This window comes from Anomalospiza imberbis, chromosome Z (assembly GCF_031753505.1).
Source record: "Anomalospiza imberbis isolate Cuckoo-Finch-1a 21T00152 chromosome Z, ASM3175350v1, whole genome shotgun sequence".
NCBI classification, from domain to species: Eukaryota; Metazoa; Chordata; class Aves; order Passeriformes; family Viduidae; genus Anomalospiza; species Anomalospiza imberbis.
In genome coordinates, this window is record NC_089721.1 from 46,968,976 (window position 1) to 46,986,769 (window position 17,794).

General features: G+C 41.5%; 1 protein-coding gene across 3 annotated transcripts; it reads left to right on the forward strand.

Annotated features, from left to right (window-relative positions):
- Window positions 1-3,009: 3,009 nt before the first annotated feature.
- On the forward strand, window positions 3,010-15,850 carry ZFAND5 (zinc finger AN1-type containing 5). 3 transcript variants are annotated; one of them, XM_068176944.1, is made up of 6 exons: window positions 3,010-3,257; window positions 6,217-6,374; window positions 6,791-6,902; window positions 7,320-7,417; window positions 15,306-15,431; window positions 15,685-15,850. In XM_068176944.1, exons 2-6 carry the CDS (start codon window positions 6,224-6,226, stop codon window positions 15,831-15,833), a joined length of 636 nt encoding a protein of 211 aa, XP_068033045.1. In that variant the 5' UTR covers window positions 3,010-3,257; window positions 6,217-6,223; the 3' UTR covers window positions 15,834-15,850. The 3 variants fall into 3 exon arrangements, with proteins under 3 accessions (XP_068033045.1, XP_068033048.1, XP_068033047.1); XM_068176947.1 differs by lacking the exon at window positions 3,010-3,257 and adding an exon at window positions 3,720-3,831; XM_068176946.1 differs by lacking the exon at window positions 3,010-3,257 and adding an exon at window positions 3,844-3,985.
- The last annotated feature ends 1,944 nt before the right edge of the window (window positions 15,851-17,794 follow it).

Here is a 17,794-nt window from a genome sequence, read left to right on the forward strand (position 1 = left end):
GCTACACAGACAAAAAAATGTTGCCACCACTATGAACATTATGTGAACAAGGACACTGCTCACCTGTATTGGAAAAACAGGTGCTGCAGATTCACCTGCTTTCATGTTGCAGTTTCTCTGCTACCTCACCCCTCTGACCTCTTTACCTAGCAACACTACAGCTACAACATCCACCTCCAAATACTCCTCTCTTTTGCAAAAAATTAAAACACACTTGTTGATTCTCCAAGACTAACTGATCACTTTTCAGACTCTCTGTATCAGAACCTGTGGTCATACCACAACACAACTACAGTCTGGTCTTTGCTTAGGAGATGCTCAAAAATACAGAGCAAATTAAGGCAATCTTTTAATTGTTAGATACAAAAAAATAAAGTACTAGACTGGGCAGAAATTCCCTGCAGTCTGAATGACCCTATCTGACTCCTATTTAAATGCAGAAAGGGAAGAAAAAAAAAAAAAAAAAGAGAAAAAACCCCAGGATTATCAAGAGAAGTAGATATACACTATAGCAATTTTTCTCAAATAATTGAGAGGAAGATACATGGCCAAGTAAAGCAAATAATCTATCCTCTTATTGCATTTAAAAAAAAAAAACAACTACAACAACAACAAAAAAAACCTAGCATAATTTAGGTCAGTGGTCTCCACTGATAAATTTGTCAGGACACAGCAATTACTTAGATTTCTATGTGACATAAAATGAATCCTACAACTTCACTTTTTTTGTGCATCCGTATTAGTAAAGCATTTTTGAGCATACACAGCTAGTGTACATATACGTACTTTATCAGTTGTATACATACATCACTGAAGTTCTAGTGTTTCCTTCCTGTACCCCATTAGATCATCTCATGTGGGCCCACTTTAGATGCCACTGATTTAGATCATCTAAGTATCTTATACAACTGCAGTGGTTTGGAAGACAGAAACATCCAAACATGTGGGCTTCTTCCTTGCAATGCTGCAGAAAAGAGTTGGATGGAGAAATCTCTAATACCTATGATCAGATAAAGTTTTCCAGTCACAACTATCAAACCACGGATTATATTCTGCAGTCATTAGAGAAATTAAACTAGTAGCTGAGTCAGCCACTGGGTAACCTGTTGATGAAAAACTATTTAAAGCATCAGAAAACATCAGAACACATCAGAAAACATGGTACAAAAGTATTAAAGTGTATATTAAAAAGAGGTCTCGAGAGTTGAAAATGAGAGATATGAGAGCAGAATGTGAGGATTTGCACAAAGAAATACTGTGCAGAATAGTCCATGATCTGACATGACTTTTGGGAGCACAGTAAACTCTGAAGATTAAAATGACTCTGGACAAGACTGGCATGTCATTGGCACAACAAGGAGAGGAATTGAGAAGCACTGGCCAGGATCAACGTAACCAGCTTCATTGAGGCACATATTCACCACAGTCACAGAGATTCAGAACTCAGCATACCTTAAGTTACACCACAGTAATAATAATTCTAATATTATAATATGTATAATTATAATAATAATTAACTATTATCTTGTTGTACCTCGGAACAGGAGTTCACAATATTTTCAGTAGTACACAGAAAAAGAACATGAAGACCCTGTAGTCTAGTCATCCTCTACATTTCTTTTGGTCCCTACAACAGAGGCAAGATACTCAAATGTCAGCACTACAGAAGAAAGTAGCAGGGAGAAAGTACCGGCAGTCTTTTACTGTCTTTCTTAAGTGAAAGCCTAAAATTATATGCCATAAAGTAGTCCAACATATTTTAGAGAAGAATTGGTGGGAAAAATGGTCACTCTGTCCCCTGTTGGACTGCATCCCATATATGTCTAAAAGCAATGTATCTCCACCAAAGTGTTTCAGGAATGCTACACCTCAAGTCTCTTCAGAGGGCAGATACCCTTCATCAGGAGGTGAGTCTACAGTCTTTCTGGAACCCTGCTCAGATTCCCAAACCACTTATTTCCTGCTTGACTCATCTGCCAGGTTCTAGGTACCAACATTCTTGAAGAATTCACAACATGCAACCAGAAACAACACCTCTAAGACAATGGAAGCAGTATGTTTCTGCTCTACAATGAGTATGTTCATTAGGGAAGAGTTCTTTAAAAGTGTGTCCCTTGAACCAGTCACCCATTTTCTCAGAAGGCAGTTTGCTTGTGATGCTGCTAGGCAAACAGCACAGGGTCCAAAATCACCAGCATCTTTTGAAGCTGTGGCTTCTAAGAATGCACATATTCTTTTGCTCCTTGTGATAAAATCATAGGATTACCCTGGGCGTGTCCTCCTTTTATGGGTCCCTGACATTCCAAATATCGCAAGTTAGAAAAGGTCTCCAAGGCAGTTTTTTTGTGAACGTCATGGTATTTTTGAAGGTACTAACCTCTTAGAGAGTAAGATTCTGTCCAAAATGGCATGTAGAACTAGTTCATCATCATTGGATTAAGAAAAATGTGTAGTTATTTCCTTAATCATTCTTTCTGTTCTGTGAAGCTCCGTTCTTCAGAGCGGTGAAAGAACTATGTTATCAGACAAATGGCAAATAAACTTATAATCGGCAATTGGACGTTCTCTTCCCTTTCGGGGCAATGTTCCTGCATTTTTACTTTCCATCTCACATGACGCCTGGATCTTGTAGGCAAATTTAGGTCAAATAAAAAAATACCCAATAAAACTATATCCATTTTAAAACTATTTTTAGTTCTCTAAGACTCGACGTGCCGCCGTGTGCCGGCGCTGAGGCACTCCGTCCCTCGGACACCTAGCGGTAAGCAGGGTAAGCAGGCGCTCCGCCAGCGAAGAGCCTTCCCCACCCGGGACTCCCGCGCTCGTGACGTGTCTCCGGGGAGAACGGCTGGCGCGGCCCCGGGCCTGGCCCGCCCCGCCCCAGAGCGGCAACGCACGGAGCGCCGAGCCGCAGCACGCATGCCCCGGCGGGCGGGCCGAGCCAGGCGCCGCGTCCGCCGGGCGGGCTGGGGTCCGCCCTCCTCCTCCTCCTCCTTGCCGTCTTCTTCTTCCCCCTCCCCACCCACCAGCCTCCAGCGCTTTCCCGCCGCCTGCCTTCCACGCACAGCGGGTCCCGCCTCGCGCCGTTGCCGATACGGCCGCCGCTGCCGCTGCGGGAACAAAGGAGCGAAGCGGCGGCGGCGCGGCCGCCAGCCCGGCGCCTCCCGCAACCCCCGCTCTCCCTGCAGCCGCCCGGAGCTATCCGCGGCGTCTTCACCGGCGCCCGCCGCGGGGTTTGTGGCTCCCGCAGGGAACAGGTGGGTGAGGGGTAGCAGGCTGGCCTCGACTCCGCGGGGCCTTCACTGCGGCGGGGTGTGTCCTGGCCTCCTCTTGGGCGGCCTCGTTGCGTTCGGCCTTCGGCAGGGCCGGTGCGGGGCAACGCAGGCGGCGAGACAATGAGGTTCCGGTGTCTGGCGGCGGCGTGGGGCCTGCCGACGGCGGGGCCGACCGTGACTCAGGCGGTTGCGAGAAGCGGTCCGGCCGGACAGCCCCGTCCGCTGCCACCGCTCCTCAGCCCGGCAGTCTCGCGGGTATTTTGTGTCCGGGTGTCAGAGGAGGCGGAGGGGGTGGGAGACGCAGTTAAGACGCGCTGCACTGCGGGCGCTTGGCAGGGCCCCGCGCTTTGTCCGAGTCAGCCGCCGGACTGCACCCGCCTGGGGAGCGCCCTGTGCCGGTTCGGTTCCCCCGTACCGACTCTGGGCGCTGGCTCGCCCGAGCGCGAGTGAGCGGCGACTGACCCGCGCAGCCTTTGTGCATCCTCCTTTTGTTTTGTTCCTGTGTTTATCGTGTTCCCTCTTCGGCAGGAGGATGTTGAGGCCATTCGGTATTTAGGTCAGGCGCCCGTTGCTAACGCAGTGCCCGGGTTTTCGGGCTGGTTTCAGCGCGCGTTCGGACCCGCGTGTTTGTCGTTACACCGCCAGTGTGAGATCGCCCGGCGGGATGGCGGCAGCCCGGCCATGGCCTCGGGGACGAAGGGGTGACTGAGGTGCGGGGCCGAGTCCGCTAACGGGATTTACCCTTCCCTTCCTCCGAGTTGGGCTGGTGACGGCGGGGCTGCTGGTGGAAGGAGATATTTTTCAATTATCTTTTTCCCTCCTCTCGAAGACGAGCGGTTGGGTGTTACAATACTAGCCCCGGGTTGCGGGGCGCATTGGTGGAGCGATGGTTGCCCTGGGGAGCCGATCGCGGGAGGCTGATGCCGCATTTTCTGGGCTGCAGGTCGGCACCCGCTCTTCCCGCTCCCCCCTGGCAGGGAAGGGCAGTCAGATTTCGCCGGCGCCTCCTCCCGTCGGAGCCGGCGGCCTGCGGGAGATATAAATAGGGACTGACTTCAGCGGGCGGCCGGGCGGCCCGGGCCCGTCACGCCGCCGCCTGACAGGCGGAAGCGCAGGCGCTCGTCCGCCTGTGTGACCGACCCACCGCAGCGGCAGTGCCCCGGCCGGGAGCTGCGGTAAGGGGTCAGTCGGGGTGCGTGAGCTGTAGCGGCATTTCCATTGTCGGGAGGTGCCGTGAAAATAAACGTGGGTGAAACCCTGGCCGTCTCCCGGAGCCTGGAAAAGCACGACTTGTTCAGCGTTGGGTAGCAACGACTTGATCGTTCCGTTAGGGGCATGCATTTCAAGTAGTGGAAGACTGCAGACCAAAGGAGCTGCTGAGTTTGCAGTTTGTACTGGAATATTAGAGTTGGCACCTAAAAGCATCATTTAGTAAGTGGTGAAGTTTTAGTGCACTAACTTGGAAATTAAGCAGGTCAGTTGATGTTGGCAGTGGGTTTTGATAACCTATTGATCTTATCTGGTTAGTAACAATAGGGCAGAAATAGTCTTTTTCCGTGTTATATAGACATAGGTCTGTGTCTTGTCAAAGATGACAAGATTTTTTAGATTTCCTCTAGGTGGGTCAGGCTTTTTTCTAGCTCCCTTGACTGGTGTGTTCAGCTGTAAAACTGTATCAGATTAAGTGTGAAGTCTTGTTGTAGCCAGAAAGTATGCTAATTATACCTGGAAGATGTTAGAAAGCTATAAATAGTACAGCTATTTATACCTGGAAAATTAGGTCCTGTGACCACCAGCAGATAGGATGAATTTTGTTTGTTTACTTTCTCCTGGTTTTGGTCACTGTCATCCCAGAAGTTTAGTTTAGCTAAAGGCACGTGTCAGTTACAGTTGTACTAGGGAAACATAAGTTTACTACTTGCTCTGTGAGCTTGCTAAGTTATAAGCATTTTTCTTTACACTGTAACAAATTCACTTTTGGCATTTTTGACTTCTAGCAATTCTCAGCTGTCAATTACCTCTTACTGTGATAGTTTCTGAATAGAAAAACAGCAATGCAGCGTTTATACTAAAATGTCTTCAGATGCCATATGTACAGCTTCTGCTAAATTTAAATTGTAGTGCAATATTATTACATGTCTTCAATTTGTAGCAAATGCATGATTACTGTGTTCCAGTTTTATTGCCTTTGGGAGTCAAGGATTTGGCTGCTATGCAGTTTTCTACTAACCTTGCTTTTCAGAGGTTAACAGGCAGTGAAGGTGAAGACATCATTTCTAACATGCTTAGCACTGACTGGCTCTGGGGGACTTTGAAGTCCTGACACAACCTAATTAGAGAAGGGTTTTTTTTTGTTTTGTAAATGTGTAAGCTGTGTAATAGAACATACTCAGTAGTTTGGAGTTGTTATTTTTATCTTCCTTGGAAGAGTGTTGTGAGAGTAATTGTGGAATTGGCCTCAAAATACTGTGAGATCAGTGTTGAAAAAGCATGGTTTTCTGCTGGAGTCTCTTGGCTCTGTTGGAGTCCAGAAAAATAAGTTATTTGCCAGAACTTTTTGTGGGTATGGACTCAGTCTTACTTATTCTGCATATCCCTATTAGTGCTCAGAAGCTAGTACTTAAGGAGTTTTTTTTTTTTGGCTGTCAAATTAAATTAACCTGAACATGCAGTTCAGTGTTCAGCAAGTATATTATTTCTCAGTATTAGTATGATGACACTTTGTCTTGTCTTAAAGGTTCGTAATGATGTTACTTAGCAATAAATTGCAATCTTGAATGGTATATTAATGTTCATATAACCCTCTTTAAGAATGGTGATATCACTTGGAGTAGCATGTGAGCAGACATACTTAAAATTTTTTTAATTCTTTATACATTAACCCAGTAATTGATTTTGGTGATATGCCAGGTCCTAATGCAGTTTTTGATTTTATTTACAGCATCGAGATGACTCAGGAGACAAACCAGACCCCAGGGCCTATGCTGTGTAGTACAGGATGTGGATTTTACGGAAATCCTAGGACAAATGGGATGTGTTCAGTTTGCTACAAAGAACATCTTCAGCGACAGCAGAATAGTGGTAGAATCAGCCCAATGGGTAAGGGTGTGGGGAATTCTTGGGGGTTTCTATATTTCTTTAGAAATAAAATATACAGAGGATTACAAGGAATATTAAAACATTTTGTTGGGAATTTCTGAAAGCTGAACTGAAATAATGAATATTCAAAGAAAATACTACTTTAAATACTAGTAAAGATAAAAATAATTTTGGTGTAATCTGCTCTGGTTTTCTTGGCATTCGATCATAACTTGCTTTTCCTACTTAGCCACTTCTGTTAGCATTTTCTTATGCAATCAGTATTTTTGGTTATTAAGTAAATGTGTCTTTAAGTAAAAAGTAATAAGCAATAGCATTGAAAATTACATGCAGGCAGTTCATAGCTGTATAGGAGACTACTTGATTCATGTGTTTTCTGCAATTTGTTCATAACTTGTCAAATTCTTGTTACATAGGAACAACCAGTGGTTCAAACAGTCCTACCTCAGACTCTGCATCTGTACAGAGAGCAGACACTAGCTTAAACAACTGTGAAGGTGCTGCTGGCAGCACATCTGAAAAAACAAGGTAAAATTAAGGTTGTACTGTGACAGTTGAATGAGCTGTGAGTGTGCTGGAAGGCCTGCAGCAATCCTGCCTTGTTGCAGTGAGTGTCTGTAGAGGAAAAAGGACCTGACAGGACCCTATGAATCCATGTAAATTGAAAAATCATTCAAATATTTGGTATTGTAGTGCTGCGGTAACAGGAATGTTTTTTGTTTATCTACAGAATTAGTTTGTTACAGGCTTGCCTGTTCTCTTCTAGGAAAACGAAAATATAATAAAAAAGTGTATTTTGAAGATAGTAGAAGCAGGAAGATAGTAGGTCAGGAAAATATATTAATAGTGACTGAACCAGTAGTTCATTAATGGATCTAAACAGTTCAAGCTTTTATTATTAATGTAAAACTGATGTAAATTGTGTGTTTCACTGTGCTTAAACAGAAACGTGCCTGTTCCCTCTTTGCCTGTAACACAGCAAATGACAGAAATGAGCATTTCAAGAGAGGAAGAATTAACACCGAAAACAGTGACCGAGCCAGGTATGTTCTCACAGTGACACTGGACACAACCAGTGTCTTAACATGAGTGCAGGGTTTGTTTACTTTGCGTAGCCATCTCCTGTTATGGTGATGGTCTTAATAAATGTGTTTAGGATGCTTTTGAGTACTGTCTCCTCAGAATCAAGAAAAAGGACTAGTTCCAGAACAGCTTTAAAATATATGTTAATTGTTAGTAAAAGAATTGACACTTATGAAGGTGTTTTTAGATCCCTAACATTTGTTTTTAAAAGTGAGCACTCTAAAATAATGGCAAGGTGTTCTGTTTGAAGTCGAACTGTTGGAATTCGTTGTTACAATTCCAGCTGACTCATGGCAGTCAAAATGGCTTGTTGTATTTGGAGATGGGTGCTTAATAAATTCCATTCCACAGACAAGTGAGGCTGTGGGGGAAGGGAGAATTTGTGGTTTAGAAACATTAACAGAAGTTGCTTAGGGTTCTTGAACTAATGGAGTAATCTGTAGATATAATCAATGCATTGTTTCAGGGATGTAGGGTAGTTGCAGCTTTAATTGCTATGTGTGAATTGTCTGTTTAACAGTTTTATTCTCATGCTGGATAGTTGTAGCTGGAGTAGTAAAACTTCAATGTCTAAAGTATTTCTTGGAGTGAGGCAGAGAGAGAGGGCAGCTTGCTTAACCTAACTAGTGAACAACTGAATTCGTACCAGTTTGTTCAAATGGATATCTTAATGCATTTGTTTTGTTCTTTAACAAATCCAGACTTTATTTAATTTACCAGCTCTGAAACAGTTTTAAAAACTAAAAGATGATCTGTAGTAGGAAATCTGTTTACTCAAGCTGAAGGTAAAATCTGTTTCTTCAGTTTTGAAATGAAAATGGCATCATATGCTACTAAGCACAGTATCAAAGTGGTTTTTGTCTAGTTATATCTTTGCCAGCAAAGATTAATTTGCTCAGTATTTTTATGGAGGGTATTACCTTTTTCATAAGTCATGCTAAGTCAAGGTTCTGTGACATGAATTAAAGTACAGTTATACAATATATTGTGTTTTTTCATTATGTATGGACTAAGGGAATTTTTGCAATTATTAAATTTATGTAGCTGATATAATCTGAAGAGGCTTCATTATGTGACTGAAAAGTAATTTAAATTTTGCACCAATATTCATTAACCCATTGTGCTGTGTTATGAAATCCCACTGGAAGGTGTCAAGAACAAAATAGGAATACATGAAATTGTAGTAATGCAGAAGTAATAAGTGATTTTACTTTTCTTAGTTGTCATTTTGCCAGCTGCAAAGAAAGCCTTTAGTTATTGTAGATACATAACCTGTTTTTCAGGTACTGTGGGTTAGCTGTATGATAGGTCACACAGCTCACTATTGATTAGAATGGGGGAAAAATCCAAAGCAGCTCAAAGATACTTAGGAATTGTAGTGAATGATAGCACAGGTTGAAACCAGTAAAAGCTGTCACAAGCTTGTGTAGAGATGGTTGGAAATATTACCAGAGAACTTAAATGCCTCTGGAAAAAAACTTGAAAACTGGAAAAAACTACCTCCTGAGAGAACATACCTGTTAATTCATGAGGCAGCCTCAGCCGCTGTGATGCCCAAGTTCCCTTTTTAAGTATTACTGTTTGGCACAGATCATAGACAGCATAAGATAATGTCCTTATATACTATTCTTAGGGTTTGTTGGACATCTTAGTTTAACAGTGTTGGCTGTATCTAGTGATGCATTACTCTGTGTCTTGCAGGCAAGAGAAACTGGCCTAGACTTTTTATTAAAAATTTCTGATGTGTCGGGACTAGGCAGATTTTTATCTTCCTTTTTTCCAGTAGCATCCATTATGTGTTGGTCTCTCAAAGACAAAATGGAACAATGGTAAATAATTTGCATTACCTAATAGCAACAAAGTTAATACTTTCTTTGGGGTATGATTCTCTAAAATAATGCAGTGATTGAGTTGTTAATGATATACAGTGTAGCTGTAGACGTAGGCTGATGCTAGGGACAATTTCATAATCAGACAGTATTAGATCATGAACTGTATCTTCAACAGTATGAAGTCACATTCTCTTCTGCCCGCTGTTCATTAGCAAAATAAATTCTGTATGCTTCCCTTACGAATCAGAAAATTTCAAAGAAGGATTACATCTGGTAAACTAAATTTTTTGCAGTCTTCTACCATAAAGTTATACTTTTTTTGCTTTTGGAATTGAAGCAACTGACTAGAAAGTGGAGAAGTTGGGAAAAAATTAAACTGTGAAGTTTGACAAGCTTGATTCTCTTGATTTTGTTGGGATTTTGAGGTTTTTTCTTTGCTCAGGTTGAGTTGCAACCTAGATTCGAATTCAGAGCAAACCTGGTGCTAAGACAATTACATCTTAACATCTTAACAGATGTACCTTAACATCTGAAGAAAGGCATGGTGGATGTAACTCCGTTGTAACTCACATGGTTGTTTTCTTGTAACTTGTTGAAGTGCTCTGAGTCTTGACTGGATTCGGGACACCCATCAAAGCCTCTCTATCACTCCCCTCCACAGCTGGAGAGGGGATAGAAAATAAAATGAGGGGTTAATGGGTTGAGATAAGGATGGGGAGAGATCACTCCCCAAATACCTGTCACAGGCAAAACAGACTTGAATTAGAGATATGGAGTTTATCATTAACAAGATCAGAGCAGGATAATGTGAAGTAAAAACAGACCTTAAAATCACCTTCCCCCCACCCCCCACATCCTCTGTGCCTCCTACCCCAGTGGTGCCAGGAGCCAGGGTTATGGTCAGTTCATCACCCAAGGCTCCTGCTCAGGGAGAGGAGTCATTCTCTTGCTGCACTGTGGGGTCCCTCCCACTGAAGAGAGCTCTCTATGGATATCTCCAACATGAATCTACATTACAAGCAGCAGGTCCCTGAGAACTGCAGTATGAGTTCATCCCATGGGCAATGTAACCCCTCAAACTGCTGCAGGGTGGGTCACTTTTCCATGGGGTGCAGTCTTTCAAGGACAGGCTGCTCCAGCATGGGAGCAGAGCCCCTCTCTCCACGGGTCTCCCATGGGGTCACAGCCTCCCTTCGGGCATCCCCCTGCTCTGGTGGGCTCCTCTCTGGGCTGCAGAGGGATCTCTGCGTCCCCGTGGACCTCCATGGCTTCAGGGGCACAGCTGCTTCACCATGGTCTGCACCACAGGCTGCAGTGGAATCTCAGCTCCAAGGCCTGGAGCACCTCCTGCCCCTTTGTCACTGACCTTGGTGTCTGCAGAGTTGTTCTTCTCATGTGTTTTCACTCCACTCATCTCTGGCAGAGATTACAACTGTGCGACAACTTATATTTTTCTTTCTTCTTAAATATGTTACCACAGAGGTGGTACCACCATTTCTGATTGGCCCCAAAGCAGCACATCCCACTTGGGAGCTGCCAGGGACTGGCTCTGCCAGACATGGAAGAAGCAAGCTTTTGCCGTCTTCTGATAGAAGCCACCTCTGTAGCTTCCCTCTACCAAAACCAGGTCATGCAAAACCAACACACCACCAAAAGTAAATGGTTTTGAAAACAAGTTTATTTAAACAATCATATTGTTTTAATGCATAGTATATTTTTAGCATTTTCTTAGACTATTGTAGGTGATTACTTCGCTAAATGATCAGCCTCTAGTCAGGTCTGTCAGTGTTTCCAGACACAGTATCAGCACTGGCTCAAGGTTGTAGTACTTTTTGTGGTTGTTTTTTATTGTTATTTAGAGGTTTTTTGGTTGGGTTGGGTTTTTTAGTGCAATGCTCTGATTTAGGGAGTAGTGTTACAAGTAAGTAAGTAAACCAGAAATTGAACTGATAACAGTATTGTGTAAGTTACATATTTTAAAAATACCCAAATACTGTTAACTTCTATCCATGCTGTAACTTATCCTTTCATTCAGCAGCAGCAGTGTTAGAAGACAGCAGGTGATGGTGGTTGGCATGTCTCTTTGCTTTCTATCAAGCTGTTAGGTTTAGAGCTATTTTACAGCTGTTCGGCATTCAGGTTGAGAGACCCTGTAATGGGTTACCCTTGCTATATTATAGGTAGAGCCAGTGTGTTGCAGGTAATACTGTGAGTAAGATGTAAGTAAGGTAGCTTATGAGATCTGGTAAGATCAAGATGTAAGTACATAAGTACATGATGTTCCTTAAATCAGGTTGTAATGAGTGCCTTGTTTGTTCTGGTTTGTTTTCACACATGGCTGTAGTAGTTTCACCAGCAAGTAGTTTGCTTGCTGTAAACAGTTTTGTTGTATTAGTAACGTTGTCTGATATGATAATTTTGTATTGTGTTGAAAGTAATTAGCTTATTTTTATGTTTCCCATGTCTGCTGTAGCTTTGGTAAACACTCCTGATTGAAAAATTTCAGAAATGAGATCTCTTGTAAGCGCTGGAGCTGTCCACTGCATAGAAAAGCACTGAGGACCTAACTGCTGGTGCTGTGCATTATTATTGTTATTATTATTCTAATAGTGATACACCACACACGTCAAGTCTTTATGATAACCAAATTAAACAGTGTTTCTGTGTGATACTGAAACTAAAACACATTATGTTGTATTAATGGGGCATATTAAATTACGGTATTAAATACACAAATAGACAAGTTAGGGCATGCAGAAAGTGAGTGGCATTTATATTCCCACTTTTCGACAAGAAAGTAAGCAAGATGGAGGTTTGTTCTGCAACCTTTCATCACAGGCACCTAGGTTGGCATAGAAGCTCTAGTTCCTCAGAAGAAGTTTGATAAAGCATGATAGGTACTGCCCATCCTTCTAGACTAAAATTTTATGTACAAGTACTTTGTTGTCTTAGATTAATCACGGCTGGCAGCTAAGTGCTATGCAGCCAATCACTCAGTTCTTGCTCCCCAGTGGTGAGGACAGTTGTGGAGGATAAAACTGAACTCCGTGGGTTAAGATAAAAACGGTTTACCAATTAAAATGAAGTAAGATAGCAATGCTGATGGTAATAACAATATAATCGTAATGAAAAGAAGAGAAAGAGGAATAAACTCCAGAAACTTCACAAGTGATGCATATGACATTTGGTCACCACCTGCTGACTGATGCCCAGCTCATTTTCCAGCAGTGATTGGCAACTCCTAGTCAACATCCCTCCATTTATATATTAGGTAGGGTGTTCTGTTGTGTGGAACATTTCTTTGGCTAGTAAATTCAGGTCAGTTGTCCCAGTGATGCTCCCTCCTGGCTTTTTGTGCACCTGTTTGTTTGCAGAGCACATGAAACTGAGAAGTCTTTATTTTAAAGTAAAAGCACTATTTAGCAACATTTAAAGCACTAGTTTTATTGATATTATTAGCATTGTTCTCATACTGAATCCAAAATACAGCACTGTACCAGCTACTGAGAATAAAATAACTCTATCCCAACTGAAACTAGGACAGTTGTGCTAGTATGCAGCATAAGGATTATATGTATTGTTTCTAGTACTTTTACTACTACTACTATTGTTTCAGCTCCAGAAATGCATCTAATGTCTTTTGGATAACTTCTGACTTGACCTTTTCTCTTGTTTTGTTTTTTTCTGTTTCTTCAATGGTGGGAGTTGGCTGTTAGCTTCATCAAGTCACGGTCCTTAAAACAATCTCTTTCCATGCACTTTCAAGAATTTGTGCCACTGTTATCCTTGAAGTTTAAAGTGTTTAGATTTTATTTTGGTGAATTTTTCTTTAGTTAGAGAAACTTCTAAAAAACTTTATTCTGTTACTTTTGTACCCCTTTCTGGTCACTTTAGATATGGGGAATGTTAGAAAATAGCACTGATTTATTTTCAACATGTTTTCTTCAACCAAATTATTGGATTCTTTCCTCTCCAGGGTGAAATCTCTGTAATACTGATAAATGCCTTTTTTTGAAGTAGTCATACTGTTTTATATAAGAAAGCTACTGACACCTTTGAACATTCTTTTCTTAGAGTGGTTTTTAATTCTGAATGCCACTCCCATGAGACTAAGAAGAACTTTATTCTTCAGCTTGTAGAGCCTTCTTGCATGTAGATTGAGTAGCTGTTGTTCTTTGTCCTGTGGATGACTAGTTCCACCAGTGGCCTTGCTGCTCCTTTTGTAAAGATGCATCTTATCTTTATGCTACGTTTGAAGGAAATTTTCCAAAATTTGTGATGAAATGCCGGTATTTGTGTAGACTTCTAGGTGCCCACCTCCTGTATAGTCTTTATCATTAATTCGTAATAAATATAAGAGTCATTGTTGGCCATGATATGCCAACATGCATATTTATAGTGCCTACAGGCACTATATATTTAAGAACAAAATAGTGTTAATAAAAGCCTACCCAGTTCTGAAAATCAGTTGTCCCTAAAGTTTTTGGCATTGTACTAGGAGAACTGATCTGGTAAAATTAAAGTGAAGTACATCTTTGCAGGTCTTGAGCCAGAGACAGGAAGAGACATGACCAAGGTGATGGAGAGGGCTACACAGGACCATAGTACCGTTTGGGTTGGAAAGGGCTTCATAGATCATCTAGTTCCAAGCCCACTGTTCCTGTGCATCACTACTCTTGGAGTAAAGGATTTCTGCCTAACATCTAATACAATTCTCTCTTTTAAATGAAAAGTGTTTCCCTTGGTCCTATCACTATCTGCCCACCTATTATCTATCCTGTTTTATAAGCCCTCCAAGCTTGGAAAGGTTTCAGTAAGGTATTCCGAGAGCTTTGCCATCTCCATGCTGAGCAACCCCATCTCTCTCAGCTTGGCTTCATAGGAGAGATGCTTCAGCCCCCTGATCATCTTGTGGCCCTCCTTTGGTGTTAACCCAGCAGATGCACATCTTTCCTGTGCTGGGGACCCCAGCGCTGGATTCAGCACTCCAAGTGGGGTCTACAGTAGCAGAGTAGATGGACAGGTCCTGAGCCCATTTCTCAAGTTTGTCCAGATCTCCCTTGTCTGGCATCCCCTCCTTCATGCTGAGGGTGCACTTAATCCCACTGTCTGTGTAATTAAGGTATTCAAGAGCAGGGGTCCCAAGACAGAGCCCTGAGGGACACCACTCATCACCGGTCTCCACCTGAACCATTGTCATTGACCACAACTCTGACTAGTCAGTGTCCATCCAGTCAATTCCTTATCCACCACATAGTCCGTCCTTCAAATCTACGTTTTTCAAGTTTGGAGATCAGGATGGAAAAAGTGCATGCATGCCAGTAAGAGCTTTTTTACAGTGGCGAGAAGTTTTAGTGGTGAGGAGTTTGCTTCATCTGAACGCTGTTACTGAGGAAGCAGGGTTGACAGGTAACAGTAGCCACTATTTTGCATCTTTTGGCACTTTTTCAGCTACCTGTTCTGTGGTGTTACATAAATCATTTAGAGCACTTTGATTAACACTATGATTTCTGGCATGAATTTAAGTTAATATCTTGAGGACTGGAATTGTACTTGCCCAGTTGGATTGTCTTTTGTGTTAAAAGATGCCTTCTGTGACAACCAACTGTAAGAACAGTGTTTTGATTTAGATAGGCTCCTGATGTCATGGCAGAACAACTGCAGTTTTCAATATTTTCCACCTACAGGTTGGTGAAAAAGGAATTTTGTTCTGAACTTTAGGGGACAGGCTAGGCAGCTTTTTAATCTGTCCTCACCATTACTCTGAAACACATTTATGAACATTTAACATCATAAAAGCCAACCAGACTAAAGCCTGCTGGCATAAAATAATAGTAGAATCCTTTATTCTTGGAGAGTAATAAATGGAACATTTTATGTCCCCTCTTGTCTTGGTATCTCTTAGTGACCATTACTGCATGTTATATACTGCTTTTCCTCCTTGGAAGATGTTTTACTTGTGGGGGAAGTCAAGAAAAGCAAATTTAACCCTTATTTCCTTTGCATTTTTTAACAGTTGTTACTCAACCAAGCCCATCAGTTTCTCAGCCTGGTACCTCAGAGAGTGAGGAGAGAGCTGCTGAACTGCCAAAACCAAAGAAGAACAGATGTTTCATGTGCAGGAAGAAGGTTGGCCTTACAGGTATGAGAATGCTGTCAATTATAAACAAATTCGCATGATTAGTTACCTCTTGCTAGATTAAACTTGACAAAATTTGTGTTCTGTTAAATTTATCAGCTTCTTCACAATTCACAATACTTAGTAAATCCATTTATTTTTCTTACTCTGTATGTTGTAGTAGACAAGCATATACCCTTTGTAGTGACTGCACCCTTAATTAACATCTTAATTAAAAGCTAATTCCTAGTAATGTTTCTTATTTTTCTGTGTACAGGATTTGACTGCCGATGTGGAAACCTATTTTGTGGACTTCACCGTTATTCTGACAAGCATAACTGCCCATATGATTACAAAGCAGAAGCTGCAGCAAAAATAAGAAAAGAGAATCCAGTTGTGGTGGCTGAAAAAATTCAGAGAATATAAATTAATGTGCTTGTGAAGAGACTGACTGACTGACTTTTTTTGTGGGGCTTTTTTTCCAATACATCCTAAAAACCATGAAAAGAGCAGGTGCATGGTCATTTTCCTTTGCTTTCGAAAGTTTTACTTCTACTCATGTCTGTCTAAATGATACTTCAAATGTTTGGGTGTTTGTTACAGGCAGAATTGGATAGATACAGCCCTTGAAAATGTATATGCCCTCCCCAGAATAGATGGATGATCAGAAACCTGCACAGGAATACACATGCACAGAGGACAGGCTCTAGTTCACATGTGCCAGACAGATATATGCAATCTGCATGTGTGCAGCAGCTCTGCCTTTTGAGATATGCATGAGGTATTTAATGTTAGGCTAATGTTATATGCCTGTTTTGCAGAAGGATACATCAAAACAGTTGGCAGTCTACTTCTATCATTTAAAATTTCATTCTACTTTTAGTTGCCACACTCCCATTTTAGTTTTCCAGCAGAATGTGAGTTGTGTAGAGGGGTCTGCCATCACAGTAAGATGAGCATCTTTGCCATATTTAAGTCACTTAACAGCTGCACTGAGAAAAACAGAAAAAATCAGATACGTATGAGAAGAAAATTGTTTTGTAAAAGATTGTTAACTTCAGAATCTTGAAAAAAAGTTCCCAAAGGAAATGTCCTGTTAGGAGCTTAAGAACTGGCCTACAGCAGAGTTTCCCCTTTTCCTTGCCTAGCTAAAAATGTTGTGTAGCACAATATTGTAAGATTGGTTTTCAAAACACAGTTACAAATGTTTCTAGACATATCACAGCATCTCTGTCAAGCAACACGGGTCTGAATAAGTTGCTGAAATACTAGAACAGTTTATTATTCATGTACTACTTATGTTCTGTGTGTTCCAAGTTCAAAAGAATATTAGGAATTTTTTTTCTAGTTTTAAATATAACAGTTGCACCATTCTGCATGGAAAACCATACCTAACATGGCTGCTGTAGACTCTTAAATGGTAGCTGGAACCACTCTTGGAGGGCTGCTTTATCATTTTTAATTGTACTTGGGTATAGGACTGTAGTGTTCTTGGGTGTATTGCATGGGCTGCGTTATCTATGGCATTGTACAATAACAACTCTTAGAAAAGGCAGTATTCTTCACTGATGCTTGTCTGGTAATATATATCACTTCTGTGTTATAATGGAAGGGGTTTTTGTGATGTATGAAACTTGTGTTTTTTATATAAACAAATACGTTTTAGACTAGTGTTGTGGTAATGCCTGTTCTCATCTGTAAATAGTTACATAAAAGGCACTACTCCTACCTGATTTTTGTTGCCAGTGTTCAGTTTTGATTTTTACTTCACTATTAAAAGCATCAGATTTTTGCTTATAACTTTGTTCTTCTGAGTTATTAGATATGCAAACATGTACAGATAGTTCATATTTATGTATTGCACATAAGCTACCCAGCATCTATGCTATATTGTATTATGTAAATAATAAAAATAATGTACAGAAGGAAATACTTCTCTTTATGGTAGTTCATTGGTTTTAGTTCTTGCTGTTATGAGAATGTGACTTTGTAGAGGATCAAGTGCAAAGTTTAATATAAGTTCTTACAGATACTGTCTTGTGCGTAAGCTTGCCTATGTCCTTATTTGGATGTACCAGCGTTTTTGAGACAAATTGCATGAGCAGCTGGGGTAGAGGTAACTACCTCATGACCTGGCAAAAATGCCAGCAAAAAACAATGTGCTGTAAAGGGAGAAAACAAAAGTATTAGCAATGAACATCTGACTTACTTCCAGTGGCTATGTCATGACAGAGCCAGTACACTGACTATTCTGTCCACATCTTCACCAGCAGACCTTATCAGTTACTGTCTGTGTCAGCAACCAAATACAGGTGGTAAATATACCTGGTTTATCCTTTACAGTGGGAAGGAGAAGGATACAGTACACAGCACATGTTGCAATGGAG